Source organism: Penicillium daleae, assembly GCF_028827525.1.
Source record: "Penicillium daleae strain IBT 16125 chromosome Unknown utg000007l_segment0_segment0, whole genome shotgun sequence".
NCBI lineage: Eukaryota > Fungi > Ascomycota > Eurotiomycetes > Eurotiales > Aspergillaceae > Penicillium > Penicillium daleae.
This window is the reverse complement of record NW_026623155.1, coordinates 3,255,728-3,273,227: the sequence shown is the minus strand read 5'-3', so window position 1 is coordinate 3,273,227 and position 17,500 is coordinate 3,255,728. Positions and strand designations below refer to the sequence as shown.

General features: G+C 51.5%; 5 protein-coding genes across 5 annotated transcripts; 3 read left to right on the top strand and 2 right to left on the bottom strand.

Moving 5' to 3' along the window:
- Positions 1-1,127: 1,127 nt before the first annotated feature.
- On the top strand, positions 1,128-3,090 carry N7458_008352 (uncharacterized protein; the record flags this gene model as incomplete). Its single annotated transcript, XM_056911734.1, has 3 exons — positions 1,128-2,578; positions 2,666-2,804; positions 2,851-3,090. The coding sequence occupies 3 exons, from the start codon at positions 1,128-1,130 to the stop codon at positions 3,088-3,090; spliced, it is 1,830 nt and encodes a 609-aa protein (XP_056764560.1).
- Positions 3,091-7,155: 4,065 nt separating this feature from the next.
- N7458_008351 (putative C2H2 transcription factor) lies at positions 7,156-8,382 on the bottom strand (the record flags this gene model as incomplete). Its single annotated transcript, XM_056911733.1, has 1 exon — positions 7,156-8,382. The coding sequence occupies one exon, from the start codon at positions 8,380-8,382 to the stop codon at positions 7,156-7,158; it is 1,227 nt and encodes a 408-aa protein (XP_056764559.1).
- Positions 8,383-11,504: 3,122 nt separating this feature from the next.
- N7458_008350 (putative L-cystine transporter) lies at positions 11,505-12,604 on the bottom strand (the record flags this gene model as incomplete). Its single annotated transcript, XM_056911732.1, has 4 exons — positions 11,505-11,855; positions 11,953-12,391; positions 12,480-12,497; positions 12,561-12,604. 4 exons carry the CDS (start codon positions 12,602-12,604, stop codon positions 11,505-11,507), a joined length of 852 nt encoding a protein of 283 aa, XP_056764558.1.
- A 686-nt stretch (positions 12,605-13,290) lies between these two features.
- Positions 13,291-15,710, top strand: N7458_008349 (uncharacterized protein; the record flags this gene model as incomplete). The annotated part of the gene is given in 4 exon segments (XM_056911731.1): positions 13,291-13,438; positions 13,496-13,863; positions 13,921-14,376; positions 14,391-15,710. The coding sequence occupies 4 exon segments, from the start codon at positions 13,291-13,293 to the stop codon at positions 15,708-15,710; spliced, it is 2,292 nt and encodes a 763-aa protein (XP_056764557.1).
- Positions 15,711-16,374: 664 nt separating this feature from the next.
- Positions 16,375-17,252, top strand: N7458_008348 (uncharacterized protein; the record flags this gene model as incomplete). Its single annotated transcript, XM_056911730.1, has 2 exons — positions 16,375-16,643; positions 16,721-17,252. 2 exons carry the CDS (start codon positions 16,375-16,377, stop codon positions 17,250-17,252), a joined length of 801 nt encoding a protein of 266 aa, XP_056764556.1.
- Between the last annotated feature and the right edge of the window lie 248 nt (positions 17,253-17,500).

Sequence of the window (17,500 nt, the reverse complement as noted above, 5' to 3'; positions counted from 1 at the left end):
CCAGGCCCACTCAGAGCCTCATTCTTCTGCTCCTCGTCCGCCATTATCCATTATTACAGTATTATTCTTTCGGCCTCGCTCTCTCGCTCTCTCTCTTTTATTTTTTTTAATTTCCTCTGTTTCCCCTTTGGCCGCTCATCCTATTTTTCCCCATTCATCCTTCCAGACCGTTTTTGGGAGTGATCCTCATCTCTTTTTTTTTTTTTTTTTTGGAATTCGACCGATTCCCCGATTCTCTGTGGCTTGCAGAAGTTTGCGGCTTTGCTGGCGCTTTTCTCGCCGCATCCTCATCGGCCCGTGCTCAACTGCTGCTGCTGCTACTGCGCTCCTCCTCCTCCCGAACGCGCTTAGCTCATATTTTTGTCTTTCCCCCCCTCCTCCTTCCGACGGGTTGAGAGCCTCTTTATGCTCCTGCCCTTTAGGCTTTCTCTCTCTCTCCCGCTCCCTCTCTTCTTCTGCTCATCCCTTCGTGGTGATATCATTTCGAATGGCGTGGATCTGTTGGTGGAGTTGAGCCTCACCCAACCCGTTCCCGTCTTCCTCGTGTCTCCCCCTCTTCCCGGACCACCCCCCAAAGGGTAAGTTCTCCTCGTTGCTCTTCCCCCTGCACTTCCTTTTCCCCCTCCTCCCAACCAAATGTTTTGTGCTTCCTTTGGTATTCTTTCCCCTTCCCGAGGAGGTCAAACCAGATTCAGGTCCCGATCCGGAACCAGATAGCATCCCTTGGCCTGTTCACACTAGTGTCGGTGGAGAGCCCTCGTTTGGGGTCCGTTTTGTCGTGTCCGCCTGGGTTAGATCCCGAGCCCGCGCAGAGCCTCAATCTTGGTCAACCTTGGTCGACCTTGCGTCCCAACCCCGTCTGCTCTTACTCAGATTGCTTCCAATCGTGATATTTTCCCCTTTTTCCATCGTTCTATCTCGTCGCTGGCACCAAATCAGCAACACCCTCGGGCTAACCTCCCCAGACAGGAAACTCGACCGGACTCCTCTCGTCATTCTAACATCTCACCGCTGATGGTGTACACCAGTCGACCTGCTCTATATCACCGCCACGAGTCGGCCTCAATAGCAACCTCCCAAGCTTCTCAGAGGCGACCGGGCTTGCTCTATGCATCCCTCCACTCGCCATGACGTCCGACATCTATGACTCGGACGACGCCATGGGGCGGTCCCCGCCGCCCAAGCCGGCCAAGCCCAAGTATGGGCTGGACGACCCTCCTCCACCCCCGTTCGTGACCGTGAACGACAGGGCTCACGCCAAAGCCACGGACGGAGACCCCAAGGGAACGCTCGACCGTTCCCGTAAGCCGCACCTACCGGAAACCCAGACCCAAACGCGTCACGGCGACTCGGTACTGATGAGCTATTTAGGGCCAGAATGTCCGGAGGTTGCGGCGCATGCTCGTGACTTTCCGTACTCGGACTGGTCGACCAAGCAGGATCGGTTTCCCGTAAATTGGAGAGTCCCGCCTGTGTCGTCAGGCAAGGAGGAGGGACCGGGCGAGAAGGAAGGGATTAATCGTGGGGGCTGGGATAAAGTCGGAGGAGGAAGAGAGGATGGTGGTGGTGGTGGTGATAGTGGTAGTAAAATGGACGTGGACGACGCGCCAATTTCAACGCCTGTATCAGCACCGCCAGCGCCAACCGCCATATCGAGACCGATTGCTGGACCGGGATCTGCTGAGGAAGAGGCCAAGTTCAAGTCTATGGTGGAGCAAGGAGTACCGAAATTGCAAGTCGACGAGAAAAAAGACTGCCAGACCTCGTTATCCCCGCAAACCAAACCGTTACCCCCGGTGCTACCTCCGCCTGCGCCGCCATCCGATTTCAAAAGTGAGTTTGTCTCACCGCGACAGCGTCCGCGTCTACAGTCCATCACGGAATTCCCTCCCGTACGGCCCTCGCCGGACCTGCTCAAACGATCTCCCGAGCTAGGCCATCGCGTCTCTTTACCATCTCTCCTCCAATCCCTCTCGCCTCCACCCTCCACCGCCGGCACATCTCCAGACTCGGCCAGTTGTCACCCCAACACCAAAACCCTCCCTTCCATCCAATCTGCCCTCGGTGGGTTCTCACCCAGCGAGTTCCCACCCACTCGACTCAATGCCATACATCCACCATATCCCTACTCGTCCTGTCCGGGGTCTGCGACCTCGACAGATTCCCCGCATGACCGTCAACTTCCTCGACAATTCCTGTCATCACATATCCCGCCCAGTCCTTTCTCACATCTCTCCCCTATCAGCGCCAAGGAGCACTCCAACAATCCCTCTCCCGCATCTCAACCCTCCTCTGCATTCTGGCGTGGTCCTCCCCCACCACCACCCCCTCCACCTCAGCCTGCAGTCGACACCCCGCACCCCGCATCCTCACCCTACGACACGTCCCCCATGACTGGCAAGAGCCCCCTCACCAGTTATCCCACACCGACAGAGCCGGTTGTCTCCACCCCAGGGTCCAGTGAACGAGCCGCATTGAGCTCGACTGCGCCGTTGAATGGGACTGGAGCGACGGGCAGCTATAAATGCACACATCCCGGGTGTACAGCAGCACCATTTCAGACACAGTATTTGCTCAAGTAAGTAGAACCATCCATGACTGTACCCAGTCTAAAAGCCAAATATCCAATGGCAATGGCCCCTGACTGTAAATTCACAATGAGCAGCTCTCACGCGAATGTGCACTCGCAAGACCGGCCACATTTCTGTCCCGTGGAAGGGTGTTCTCGTGGATTAGGTGGGAAGGGGTTTAAACGCAAGAATGAGATGATGCGGCATGGCCTGGTGCATAACTCGCCGGGTTATGTATGTCCTTTCTGTCCCGATCAACAGCATAAGTATCCTCGGCCAGACAATCTTCAACGGTGAGTTGAACCTACTTCTAGAAAGTGTCGCGCTTGAAGACCGATCAACTAATCTTGCGGCTGGGACAGACATGTCCGTGTCCACCACGTTGATAAAAGTAAAGACGACCCTATCCTCCGTCAAGTTCTCGCACAACGCCCAGTTGGGAGCACACGAGGACGACGACGAAGGTCAAATTTCGCTTGATAAACTAACTCTGCTCCTGGGCTTTGGGGGTAGTCCCTAATCTACACGTCTGGAAGCATGGCCCCCGGCCGGAGCATATGACATGCATTGAGTGGTCTCTATGGCCGTCCCGACCGTCCACGCTGCGTCACCTCTATCCCCACCACATCTCCTTCCCTTTCTCCAAATCTCTGGACTCGACCAAGACACCGATATTAACGCGTTACGAATTTCCATCTCTGATACCTTCTTCGGGTTCTACTTTGGACTCACATTGCTCTTCCTGTTCGACATGCTTCTCTTCCAGCGCAGCACAGTTTTCTACTCTCTGTTTCTTTTTTTTTCCTCTCTTCATTCGATGATACCACATGTCAACCTGTTAGAAGCATGATGATACACGGGCCATTCGTTTCTATCTGTCTTATCAAACCGTTTCTATTCAAACTATCGCATAGCTGCGTAGTTTGAGAACCTTCTCTTCTAAAGGTCCACTCGTTTTACTATATCAAACGATTTATTTCTCTTTCATTTCCCATCCTCTTAGCTTTTGATCTTCTTTCCTTACCTTCTTGTTTGCGAGGATCGTTCAGCATAGCTGTCAGTTTGAAGGAGCTTCCCTCTTGTTCTTCTATTTCTTCTCGTATTTGGCAATGAGTCTGGCTTGGGGTAGGCGGGAAACAGGAAGTGCTGCTGTGTGTGGACCTGACTCCGAATATTCGTTTCTTGGGTTCGTTCGCAACTTACCTTCTTCCTTTCGTGCTCGGTCAGGTACTAAGCGCGGTGTTAGTGGTTCAAAATTTAATGGCAATGCTATTATATACGTATCAATGAGCAGTCTGGCAGTAATACTCCCAGAAAGTCTCAGGTCCCATCGATGGACAGACACATAGCATGGCATCCACGAAGCATAGTATCGGGATTCTTCAAGATAGCCGGTATCCATTGAACCCTCGACTCAAACCTTTCCTACCATCATCACCGCCCTTGGAACTTACCAAGGTGCACCTCATCCTGATACTGATGAGATTGGTCTTCGTAATAGCGGCTTGACCCTTACCTTGAAATATCTACCAGCTTCTTCGATGAAACCAAATCCCACCCAAGGCAGATACAACCTCGACAAGGAGATCCCCACGAGCACCTTGATACTACGACCCCATGCATTCAAAGCCAGGTCCAACCTAGTACGCCATGCTTCGTCCGGTCGAGCATCAATTCTTCTTTCTTCCGTTGCACAGCATACGAAACACTTGCGCAGCGCCAACAACATCCCACGGCGAACAATACAAAACATGAAACACGCATGACTAAGACGAGTATAGCCTCGACCTCAGCCGGAAGGTTCCCGTGGGGCTCTTTCATGCGCGGTTCCATTGTGTCAGAGACCGATCATGACGTGCGCCGCAGACATTGTCCACCTTTGCTGTCGAGTACAGTACAGTACCTCGACTCGAACGCGCATCGCATGGTTACACAGCAACCCATGTGGGTAGACAGGGATGAGACCTGTGCGACTGCGAACGAGACGCTGTCGATCCCACGCAGTGGTTTATTATTAGAACCAACAGAGCCGCAGTTGTGAAACCGGGACTAGAGAGAAAGGAAAGCGGAAGGCGTTGGTGGAGTGTTTCACGTTGTTTCTTTTTCTCGAAGATGTGAAGAGTAGACTCCGATTGATGGGGAACTATTCTAGGAGTGTTAATGTTGATATCCATGTGGCGGGTGTTATTGGAATGACGCCCGAAGAAGAGGGGGGGGGGGGAGGGGGGGGGAAAGCGATTCTGCCTTGCGGGCGACGGGACTTGGACTGGGACCGGGAATGGGGGCAGTAGTTATAGGAATGTAGCAGACAGGACCCCCAAATGCACTGGAAATGAAAAATGGTGGTTAAACGCTAGTCCGTTCAACCAGACCCGGTACAGTACCAAGAAGCGCTCTTCAGCCTCCGAAAGACTAAAATTTAAAGATGAAGGATAGCAGAAACTGTCAGAATCAGCTCAAGCTCGCAGAAGTTTCCACAATTAGTACACGCATAGTTCCAGATCTCGTGACGATGGTGTCAAACCATACACCAACATAGCCAAGCAATGCCATCCAGACAAGAACAAACGGTGCGACCCAGTGCGACCCAGTCTCAGACACCAACGAAAAGTCGGGGACCGAAAACGTCCATTCTATAGTAACTTGTAACTTGTCTCCGGAATCGTTAACTGAAGAGGAAAAAGGTCATGAACAAAATAGAGTTGTACACTCAGCCTCTCGCACTCTATACCCGAACAAGTTTAGAGCCACACGGGCAGATATCGGCGAATGTTGCGTCGAATATTCGCTGCCGCTGGGTTTCACTCTCACGTTCTTTTCCCGGCATCTTGGTTAAGCAGTCGAGTGTGCACATGTTTCACGGCGCGCTAGGTTAGGGACTTCTGCTCAGCTAAGCCCATTTCATACCTTTTTACCGTTCACCCACAGTGCAGACTGCAGTACGGAGTACAGTAAGAGAACCAGCGCGCCTGGGAAAGCCCACGAACAGTCGATACAACCCGCCAAATCAAGGCAATGGGGGCCAAAAAACCGAACCACGGGCCATGAACCGATCAGCTCGTCAACCCCCGATGGCCCAGGTACCGCACTCGAATACTGTACAGTAGAGAGTCGAGGGTCGAGACAAGGATAGCGATACAAGGAACTTGTCAGGGTCTGTCCTGGCCTAGGCCGCAATAGGCTATCGTTCAGGTCGAATCTGTGCAATTTGCTGCATCACTATCGTACCGCTAGTCCACTGGGCGTAGTACAATTACATATTGGAATTACACGCTAGTGACCGATCGGGAGATATGGTGCGCCAGGGAATCGCGCCACGCCCAACGCCAAGGTATGGAGGCTCGGCTTGGTTGGGTGTCGATCCATGGTGGGGGTCGTATTGTAATTACCAGATCCGGAGCTGACGCTGGGAGCTGGGAGCTGCGGCTGAACTTGGCGGCACAGTATTTCCGTGCGGTGTGAGAGAGGGGGGGGTAAAGCTTCACTGGTGGAGTTTTCTTGTTAATGGATGATATGGTACTGGGATTTGTATGGTTGGAGTGAGTGTACTGGATGTGCCAATGTGGAAGGAACTGCACTTTCATGATAAGATACAGTTCTGCACCATACGAATGGGATACCCAAAGCGGGCAGAGTTGCGGCGACGGCGGGGAAGCGCGTGTGTAGCTTAAAAATAGTGCGGTGGTGGGCGGGGTTTAACGTGGGACATGCGAAGGGAAGGGGCTATTTCTACTGTGTTGTTCGTTCGATATTCAATATTGCTTGCTACGTCACAATGGGAGGATACATGAATACATGAATATACCTGTTAGCAGGGCAAAGGGGTGTGACGTGTTGAAAATTGGGCTTGGAGGGTTGGAGTGCGGGGTGGTATTGGGTTGGTTCGATTGGTTATTGTGACTACTATAATTATCGATTCATCCTATGATGATCAGTTGCGAAAGGGAGATTCTACTGTATGGTGCTTGTGGACTGGCCGTCTGCAAATGGTGAATTGGATTGTCGAAAGTCTAGGTTGGTCAGTGTGAGTCAAAATGACTCGTTTGGGTTGATCGCCTAGATAAAGTACAAAATGAAAGTAAGGTAATCGGGACGGAAATCAACGATACTGAACCAAGGAAAAAGAATTAGAAGAATAAAAAATAAGGAAAATGCAGCGCAATTTCTTGGATGATCTCATAGCTGACAAAATGTCTTGTGTATCAATGACAGTCATAGAAGGCAAGAAACCAATCCCTCCATGGTGCCTTTTTTGGTCGGTCTTTTCTCATCAATTTTGTCAAAATCCAGTAAAAGAAAAAGAAAAACACCCCGTCTAATCCCAATAATATCTCCCCAAAATCCCCAAGAACATGAAATTCAGGTTCGCCAATTCACCGAGTCCCGCTAGCCCGCATGTATTTACTGATACAGATCAAAATAGAAACCCCAAAACAAAAGAAGGACACAGACCCAAATTCCAAACCAAAGAAAAAGATTCAGAGTAGTTGAACGCTCTTCCCAAGAAAAAAAAAACCAAAAAAGGAAATCATAATCCAAATTCAACGTAACACATAACTCTTGTAAGGGGACCATCAGTCACTTATCAGCGACTTCCCCCACGCCGATGAATCCGCCGCACATGATCTTTCATATTATCCACCCGGCTGAAGACCCGCCCGCACCCGTCCCATTCACAAACAATGCCCGGGTTATGCTTCGCCTCATGGCGAGCACGGTCCTTCTTACTCGAGAACCCGCCCTGCTTGGACTGCGCGCAACCCTCGTGCCGGCAGAACAGATGCTTGCGGTGGCGATTGAAGTGCTTGCGCAGATCACAGCCTCGTCGGAAGAGGGCCTGCGAAGTACAGCCTGGGTGGGCGCATCTCCAGACCCCATCGCCGGCGGGGATGCCATAGCGGGAGAGGTCGGTGGCGGGGAAGGGGGTGGTGGATGGTTGGTGGGAAGAGGAGGGTTCAAAGTCGGAGAGGATGGTGGGTGCTGGGGAGGTGCTTAATCCGGAGCAAGAGTCGAGAGATGGGGAGAGGAAGCTGCTATCGCGGGTGTGGGCTGTGTTGGAGGAGGTGGAGGATGGGCCTGTTGGGAAGCTTGCGGGGAGAGGAGAGAGCCATTGTTGCTCGGTGGTGGTGGTCATGTTTTCAGCGAAGGCTAGATAGCATGATTGAGGTAGTTCTGTCGAAGGGAAGGCGAGGGGGCTGATTGCTGGGTAAGGAGGGTTTGTCTGGTAAAGCCCGCCGGTTGGGTCACTCTCCATGCACCATTTGTCGATCTGCTGGGGAGTATAACCAGAGACACTTTGAATAGGTGGTTGCATCGATGATTGGGAAGACCCATACGTATAGTAGGGCTGCATGAAGGGCGAAGCCGTGGTGGAAGCGATAGCTGGGTCAATGGATGAAGTAGACAACGGTCTCATCATTTCCGTACCGGAAGCACTGGACCAAGCGCAAAGAGATCCTACGGCATCGCTGACGGGCGAATCTCGGTCTGATAAGTAGGTTTCTGGTGCCAAGAAAGACCTCACGTCCTGAGGGGCCTTCGCATAGCCCAGCGGCGGTTGGACCACAGCTGCAGTGGTCGACGAGCTGGCTGGGATCTCCGCCAGGCCCAACGGGCCACACGTGCTGTCAGGCACGGGGGCATCCATGTCCTTAGCTCTCCAATGCGCAGCTCGCATGGCAGACATGTCGGGCAAGGGTGAGAAACGTTCCGAGCTGATCAACAAACTCTCGTCGGAAACCATCGAGGGAGTGTGAACCTCTCTGTCAAAATCTAGCAAGGCGCTTGTGGGGGAGTATTTGGCGTGCATCATATTAACCACTATGGGGTGCGGGGAATAGAGGTGGGGGAGATGAGAGCGTTAGATTGTTGAGTAAATGAGACCTGATAGGCCATATGCTGGAAGATTGAGGATGGATGGTGAGGATGTAGAATGGGATAAATTCGGATCGTAGAGGAAGTGAAGTAAATCGGTGTCCGGGGAGCCGTAAGATTTATAATAATCAGCCGTTCCGCAAACCCTTTGGGACGGTTGGGGGAGTGTCAAAGTATCGAGTGGAGGTCGAGATTAGAACCGTGGCTGGTAAGACTAATCTTCAGGAGGTAATGGCGTATTTTAGGCTGACGAGGGGAATCCGGTTGAGGTTGATGATAATTGATGACTCCGTGAACCGGATAGTCCGATCTGTATATAAAGAGCCAGATGAGGAGGCAGTGCTTTTGCGTCAAGCCTAGCCAGGCGCTCCAAACAGCAGATTTAGGAATTTAAAATATGATCTGCAAGCAGTTTGACTCGGATAGGAGAAGGTGAAATAAATAAAAAAGAAATCCACATTCGAGCCGTTGAATCATGAGGGGATTGAACCAACTAGGATGTAGATGCGAGCTGTGGGTGAGTGGATAATTTGTGAAGGGAACCAAGAAGAAAATAAAAAGAGTCCACTTGAAGTTCAAGTAGCCACTAGCCAACACAGAAAGCAAGACGCAGGCTAGTCGACAGGACCAGTTAGGTTAGTTGGTAGCGTTCCGCCCCCATGGCTTAGGGTACATGTTGGTTTCCAGAAGTGAACAGGGCCAAAACGATCGTAAAAAATAAAAATAAAAATCCCCCAATGATTCAGTATGATTCAGACTTCATGCCAGGACCGGGAGGCATGGCGGCCATGGTTTGTCACTCAGGATCGACGTAAGAGCTGTGGTAGAGCCCAAAAGGGAAAAAAAAAAAAAAAAAAAAAAAAAGGGAAAGAAAAGACATGGATTCTTCTGTGACGGCAGTACGCCTATTGGGCAGTGGGAGAACTCAAGTAGGGCTGAGGCCGGGGTTGGGACTCGACCGGCTGTACGAAGTACAGTCGAATCACTGGAATGACCTCCTAGGCAAGAGTACAATACACTCGTAGCCTGCGTCGGGACCTGGGCCAGGTCTCTCCAACATTGGAGGTTGGGATGAATGACCCATCAATTACCGCAAATGGATGTGGTATGGTTGTCGCTGATTGGGTGATTGTACGAGGGTTGAACCAACGGGACTCTGCTTAACCCCGAGGATCTCCGCCAAGGGCCGAGCTGGGGAAGGTATGCTGCGCGTCGTGGAACTCTTTTCAGAAGTGATAGTGAGCCGCATGATTGGAAGAGGGAAGTACGCAGACTCCACCGGACTCAGACAGTGAGCGCTAGCTAAGCCACATTATTACTTGGAGAGACACTGTTATTGTGCTTACCAGACAACGGGAGGTGCAATCCGGAGCCTGCTCAGAAAATGAACAGTACTGTATGTACGTCGTATCCCAAGTCCAAACAATGATAGTTGCATGAATTGACGATGATTATGATGACTCGATAGCTATGAAGTACGCAGCGTGTCGTATTATTCACTACAGTACAATGCTGGTTCACAATGCCGTGCTAACCATTTATTTAGAGTACAGTTGAGGAACATGATTAATCCGCCAGTGTGGTGGTACCCTCCAGTAACCAAAACCGGAAATCAGTGTGCTGTCAATGATGCTCATGTGGAGTTCAAAAGTACCCAACCGCCCACGATTTTGCCTCCCCCGCTACGAACTATGGAACCGTCATCTATATCCAACTTTTATTAACCTCCCTCCCCGGGTATCACGAGTCTCTCGTACGGCGACTCCGACATGGAAGTTCGACTGAACCAAACCATCAATGCCGAAAAAAGAAACATGATATAGTTTAAACAGTAGCGACCAGCGATTTCAGCCTAGCACACGCAATTATCTGGGGGCCTGGACGCAACAGCAACATAAGGTAGCATCGATCGTGCGGCTACGATTTGAGGTAGTATGAGGTCAGTCCAGCTGCCGAGATAAACAGTCAAAGAGCACGGCAAGCGTATTCGAGACACCACATGCTACGTCGTCGATCCCTCCTGAAACAAGGCAGGGGTGCGACGTCCGCGTTGGAATTCGAGCTGGGGAAGGGGAATATGGCTTCCGGCAGAAAAAGAAAACAAGAAAAAGGAAAGCCACAAGAATAAACTAAAGTAGACATAAGGTACAGATCGTACGGAGGAGTCAGACAAATTCGCGCTCAGCTTGGTTAGTGCCCGACAGACCCGACAGACCCGACAAGCCTGACACCGACGATTACAACCGAGACGTGATCCCTGTCAGAAGCACTACTGCAACCATGATTGGCCTAAGCGTATTGACTTAGTGCTTGGCCCACCATCAAGCCAGTCAGAGGGCTGTCAGACAATCCCACTGAGACGGGCGGGGTGGCCGCTCCCAGACGCGAGAAGCGGTGTCGACAACTTAACGATGATGTGCAGTGCCGAGCCGCACATGTGGCGCCATACAAAGCAACAGGGACTTGCGCCTGTCCTAGAGAGAGAGAGATTGGGGGAAGAAGGAGGGAGGGGGAGGGGGGAATAGAGAGGGGCTTGGGGGGCCGTGCCAGTTAGCCAGCTTAGTATCGGAGATAGGGCTGAGGGTTGTCTTTGGCCCTAACACCGAGCTGCCGGTGCAGATGATGTGATTTCAAATCGCCATGCGCTGGTATCATGCACTGCTGTCCCGCGTAGACTCAGAAGTGTCTCGGTATAGGGCTGGGGATGGAAGGAGCTGAGGAACGGATGACTGAAGGAAGTCGATTGGGAAGCGAGATGTTCCGAATGCCGAGCAACGAAGCTGACGAAACAGGACAAGACAGGCGAATAACAACTGAAAAACCAACAGTCGGGTTCACAGATAGACTTCCGGCCCCGTTGTCTCAGAGCTATGGTCCTTTTCTGATCCCGATGATTCTTATGATATATATGGACGCACTGTGAATGCCGAAAGACATCTATATACAAAAATAGGGCTTCTCCCCACATAATGTCTCTAATCCAGCCCCTCCCCGTCTATATCACTTTCGCTTGTTCTCGATCCTTATTGATCGGTCGGCCAATTGGTCAACCGGCCAATCCTAGGGATTAGATTCGTTTAGTAAAGGTGTAGTTGAATCAGGTCCGGGCAGTGCCTTGGGGTCTGAGGCATTCCGGTACAAGATGTAGTGCTGAACGATAAAGATAAGGTCGAAGAAGATGGTGATGTTACTGAGTAGTAGCTTCGCGGGATTTCCCGTGATTCCACTCCAATCACTTTGCAGACTGGAGTCGAGGACCAACTGCAGCAGCGACAAAATACCGCCGATGAGATCCAGGATAATGGTCCAAATGTTCCATCCCGTCGTTGACTGCCGCTGGTAGTTCAACCAAGCCTGAGGGACGTACTTGATCGTCGTAATGACAAGTTTGTCGTATGAAAAGACGTAGATCTAGAGACAATGAGCGTAGCCCTTGCATTAGACTCCGCCGCGGTTTAAAAATAACTTTAAGGATCAGGCAATCCAGAGGCTTATATGTGTCACTTACCACGTCAATCCAAGCCCACGACAATGGGTCATTCCCTCCGTCGGGGCTTTGAGCCATCACAATGCAGCTCACCAACAAGGGCGCTAATATGCAGCCACTAAACATGCCCCTCATAGTCCAGCTCACGCGTTGGCGGCGAGGAGTATGCAGCCCCAGGAGGCCAGGCCAAAACATCGAATATGCAACAAGGCACATGATCACCCCGAGTGCCGCAAAGGCTAAATCATTAAAACGAACGGTGGGCTCGGCAGCGGCAGGGTGCCTGGCCGCATATTGGGACCGAACCACTGGAGAGTAGAGGAAGGTCGCAGTGTATATACTATAGCAGGTGAACCCGAGTAGGTTGATAAAGTTAAAGTCGATGGAGACACCTGAGGTCGACTTGCGGCGCCACATTGAGATGGGTAGAGGGAAAAAGGACAATGACCAACTCGCCATACTGTTTTCAACGGTGAGCTCAATAGTTCACCTCTTCAGCAGAGCGTCCAGCATGAGAGACTGGTAGATTTAGAGTTCATGCAACTTACTATGTCCATCCCAACAGGCTGTGATGATTTGATCAGTAACGAGTTATCCCCCGCATTTCGTCGTTCAGCGAGGCTACTTACCGGGACAGCGCCCGAACGAAAATCTCCAGCTGTGAACGATCCATGATTAAGAGCTTTGCCCAACACGGGGCTCCCTCCTCTAAATGTATTATTAACACCGAATTTGTTGAGGTCGTACAAGCATAAGCAAGGTTTCTCGGAAGCCGAATCGAGCCGGAGGAAGTGAGTCGATCAGGTCAGGTCATGTGATGTTATCAGATGGCTTTTGGAAATGGAAGGCGGTCAGTCGGTTTCTGCCCGTTGCTCTGGTTATGCGTTGGCCCCCTAAACCCAATGCGGTAGACAGTTGACAGCGCTCACTTCGCCCGCTTGTTGTTGATCCTGTACGACACTTGGTCATTCTCATCAATTCGGTGACTCTCAGCCAGGTTTGCAATCTTCAATCTTTCTCAAGGTGATACATTTCAATTTCTTGACTTTGTGCGACTCCCTTCCTCCCTTCCTTCTTCCTCTCAACTCGCGCTGACCTTCGCTCACCGCTAGACAACATCCAGTGTTATCTTGTTCCGGGGAAGGACCCCATTTCAACCTTTTCATCAACTGCAATAATACAAAGATCCGTACAGCAAGCGCTCCTGTCATTTGCGATTTCAATTGAGTTGCCGTCCCGTCGCATGGTGCATTCTTCGGATCGGGGGATCTGAATAGATCTCCTTCGGTAATTCTCCTTCGATAACCCCGACATTCCAGAGCATCGAGATCGCACGTCACAGTCAAGACCATCGTCGTCATGTCTGACTCGGGGCTCACGGCTCCTGGGAGCAGCACATACTCGTCAAATACCCTTCATGTTGGAGATGGCACCTGGGACACGCAGCGCGACACCTTTTTGCTGCCCAACTTGATGGGTTTGAACTTCGAGACAATGCGATACAATGGTGAGTCTAGATGGAAGTATGCCGGGGAATTTCGGATCAATCGCTAACGCACTTTAGGCATGGGTAATCGGTTCAAGGATATGACCGGGTATCATTCCATAATAATTGCGCACGGCGTTATTGCAACAATTGTTTTCTTGGGTCTTGTGCCCATTTCGACCCTAATCATTCGATACTATTCCCGATGGAACCCATTCTGGGCATTCAAGATCCACGCCTGGTGTCAGATACTCACGCTACTCTTGTCGACAGTCGTTTTTGTGCTGGGCTGGTTTGCGGTCGGCCCGAAGCGAAGCCTGACCAACCCACACCATGGAATTGGCCTGGCTATCTATGTGATGGTCATTTTCCAGGTTCTGTGGGGCTGGTTTGTGCATAAAAAAGAGAGTAAACGGGTTCGACATCACGTTCCGTTGAAGCTTGTGGTACGTCCCGCTTGTGAGATACAACGTCTTGAAGATGCTAACACTTGGACTTTTCAGATTCATCGGTGGATTGGTAGAGCTTTGGCCCTTCTGGGAATTGTTCAAATACCACTGGGTCTGACGCTGTATGGCTCTCCCAAAGTCCTTTTCATTCTCTACGCGGTTGGAGTGTTTGCGCTCCTTGTGGTCTACTTCATCCTATCTTATCTTTACGATGATGAGGGGTTCCACATGGCAAGTGAGCATGGCAGCAGATATACAGGTCCGTCAGTCGTGGAAGAACACCACGGAGGCGGTGGCGGCGGCCTTGGCCAGGCTCTAGCCGGCGGGGCTGTGGGCGCAGGACTGGCTTCCTTGTTCAAACGGCGCGCTCGCAGCCGTACGACAAGCGTCGCATATGAAGATTCTCGGACATCGTACTCGGATGAGAAATATTCTGACGAGTCTTCCCGCCATCATGGCGGTGGCGGATGGGGAAAAAGATTCTTGAAATCGGTGCATTGGCTGGTGCTGGTATGCTCGCAAAGAAGTGGTGGAACCGCCGACGCCAACGCGAAGAGGATACTGAGGTGGGCCGCTACAAGCCCGCTCACTCACGCACTGACAGCTATACCGAAGACTCTCTTAGCAGGCTGGAAGATGGCCGGCCAGAACCTGCTCGCCCACCAGTGGTTGGTCGCCCTCCCAGCAGGCCTCAGAGCCCTGGCTCTTCATACTATTACAATAGCACATATCTGTCTGAGCACCCGGAACGCCGTCCTTCCCATGGAGTCAGGGATGCATTGCTCGGGGCTGGCGCTTTTGCGGCCGTGAAACGGATCTTCAGCCGCAACAAGGACAAGGCAGACGAAGAGAGCCGTCGGTTGGAGGATATCCGCCGTCGAGAAGAGGAAGATGAGGCTCTACAAAGAGCAAATAGCAAACGACGACGGCATGAATCTGGGAACGGGCCTTATCCTCAACGGCGAAGGCCAAGCCCTTACACCGAAAGTGACCTAACACCTACTGATCTGACTCCACGGCCGCGGCCTCCTCCTCCGCGACTCGCCTCTGGAAGCTCCATGCTCACTCCCGAGCCCATGGCAACGGGAGCTGCTCATGCTGCTCCTTCAGATATTCCTCCCATTCCTCCTATTCACCAGGAGTTGTCTGGTGACTTCCCTTCACCTGAGCGGTCACACTCGCATCATCCCCACCATGCAGAGGAAATTGCAGCTGGTGCAGCTGCGGGTGCCGCACTGGGTGCTGCCTCTAGCCATCGCCGCAACAGCGGGAGTCGTCGCCGAGACGACAGCCGGCATCGCTCTGACCACGTCGAGTCCCCGCCAGTATCAGTCAAAGTGAAGATGCACAATGACGGCCGACACGTAACTCTTCGCCGCCTGACTGAAGAAGAAGCCGCAGCTCAACGGGAAGCACGGCGCCGTGAGCGCAGAAATTCTCGCCGTCGTGGCAGCAGCGCTGGCTCCCTCTCCGGAGATGAGGGTCGGGACCATGACCGCTGGCGGCGTGTTGAAGAGCTAGAGCGCCAGCAAGCCGAGCAAATTCGACGAGAGCAAGAAGTTGCTGCTGCTACCGCCGCTGCGGCAACTGCTGCACCGTCGGCGAGTGTGCCTCCCTCATCATTCCACCCCTCCCAATCTCAAATCAGCCATATACCACCTCCACCCCCTGTCCCACCCGCAGCACCTTCGAGCATGCCCTACGGTGCGGGCAGTGTCACTTCCCCCGGAACATGGACTGGTACCGAAGCCAGCGGGTCATACGCTAATAACCGCCGGCGCCGGCGGGCAGAGCGAGCCCGGGCAAGACAGGAGAGACAACAGCATGGCGTGGAGTTTGAGTAAATATGGGCTAGTTTCTTGGCCCCTTATCTCCTTTTGTTCCCCCTTCATCTCCCTTTTTGTGTTGCTGTTTTCTGTGATGACTTGTACAAAATGAGTTTCTGGTTTTGTTGATATGACGGCCTCTTTCTCATACCTCTTTTTTTTGATGTTCTTTGCCTCGATTTACACTTTGGGTACGGATGGCTATGTTTGATGGCAATGGAAATGACCGACTTGGATACGTAGGATATTTGTTTTACTTTGTTGACGAGGAGCAAGCGAATTTATGTGACATTTTTCTTTTATTCCCTTTCAGTCGAACATGTTGACGGGTCTTCTTGGACGTTGACTTCAATATCATTTCCCTTTCTTATCCTAGAATCTATTTGTCGTGCCAGAAAGTTTAGACTTAGAATCAGCCGGGAGCTCTTTTCCTGCTGTTTGAAAGTATTGTCATACTGTACACCATAGGTAATGTCTAGATATACTTATGCTGTGTTCCATTCGGCTGGACCAACGCGTGCATTGGCCTCATTTTGGCCCCAGGGGCCACTTCTTTACGTAGCGTGTTTCGGGCTTGGGGCCAGCCTCGGTAGGTCACGAAAATTCGTGAGAATGTAGGTCTCTCTTTTGCAGCAAGCAATTTCTCCATTGCGGTCGCATCAGAGGATCCAATTCTACAAGAATGCGATCACCAGAAGCCATTCCCGTGGAAAAGTTAGCAACGGATATCGAGATTGCCTATGGGGGTCTGGGCCATGATATTCCAGCCAGAAATGACGAGGACATCCTCGAGCCCCTGCAGATTCTATTGGCGACTCGCCGAGGCATGCGTGCGGATCGTTCTCTATCCTCTCTCGAAGTCCCTGGGGACCGAACCATTGTGTTTGTCGGTCCATCTGGCGGGGCTGTCAAAGACATACCCATATGGGCCCAGGTGGTCGAGTTACTCGGGTACATGCATGTTTACTGAGTCATCATCCGAGAACTGAGGCCCGGTCTGCAAAGCTAATTTTGATATCGATCACTAGCATGAAAGTACTCATTAGCTTTCTGCTCTTTGGGCTTACCAAGTCATACATGGAAGATGTGTTTAGCCGGCGTAACATACAGAATGCGGGAGAGAATCTTCCCCTTCAGGTTGCTGAATATGTCACCGCTGCGTGGGTCGTCGTCCTAATTTTGGCACGGACATATGTAAAAAGAGCCATGGCCACTGCTATACCGCCGTCATTCGATCCGCAATCTTACGAGTACCGCTTGGCGCAAGCCATGCAGCAGCGTGGAATGTCCTATCGCGAAGTAGTGACGTATCCTCAAAAGAAGATGGAGAGTATCTGTTCGAGAAATCTCGACGTACGAGAGATTTTTCGAATTGAAGCGCTTGAGGATCCGGAGTGTGCGGAGTGGACTTGTGATATCTTGGTCAAATTTTGGAGTAATGGACAGGTTGAGATGCAGTTTGCTGAGCTCAATAATCAGGACTGGAGCTTGACTCGAACTAAGTATCAAATAGGATTGAGCCGCTGTGATATAGAAAAGGTCATGACGGTCGTCTCATGAAGAAACTCTCTCCGGTGAGAGCAAGCATAGCCCTGCACGTTATAAAAGCCAATTAATTCTGGTTCACTTTGATTCTTCCGGCGTAATGTTTTGAAGCTATGTAAACCTTTGATTCCGTCATGGAGAAGTGAGTCGCTTCCATCTCCGCTTACCAGGAGTTAGTTCCAATGTGTTGGTTACCGCTGAATATGGTGCTCTTGGATTAGGTCCTTGTTGGCAAGACTGCATTCGGCTATTAGGCTGACTCA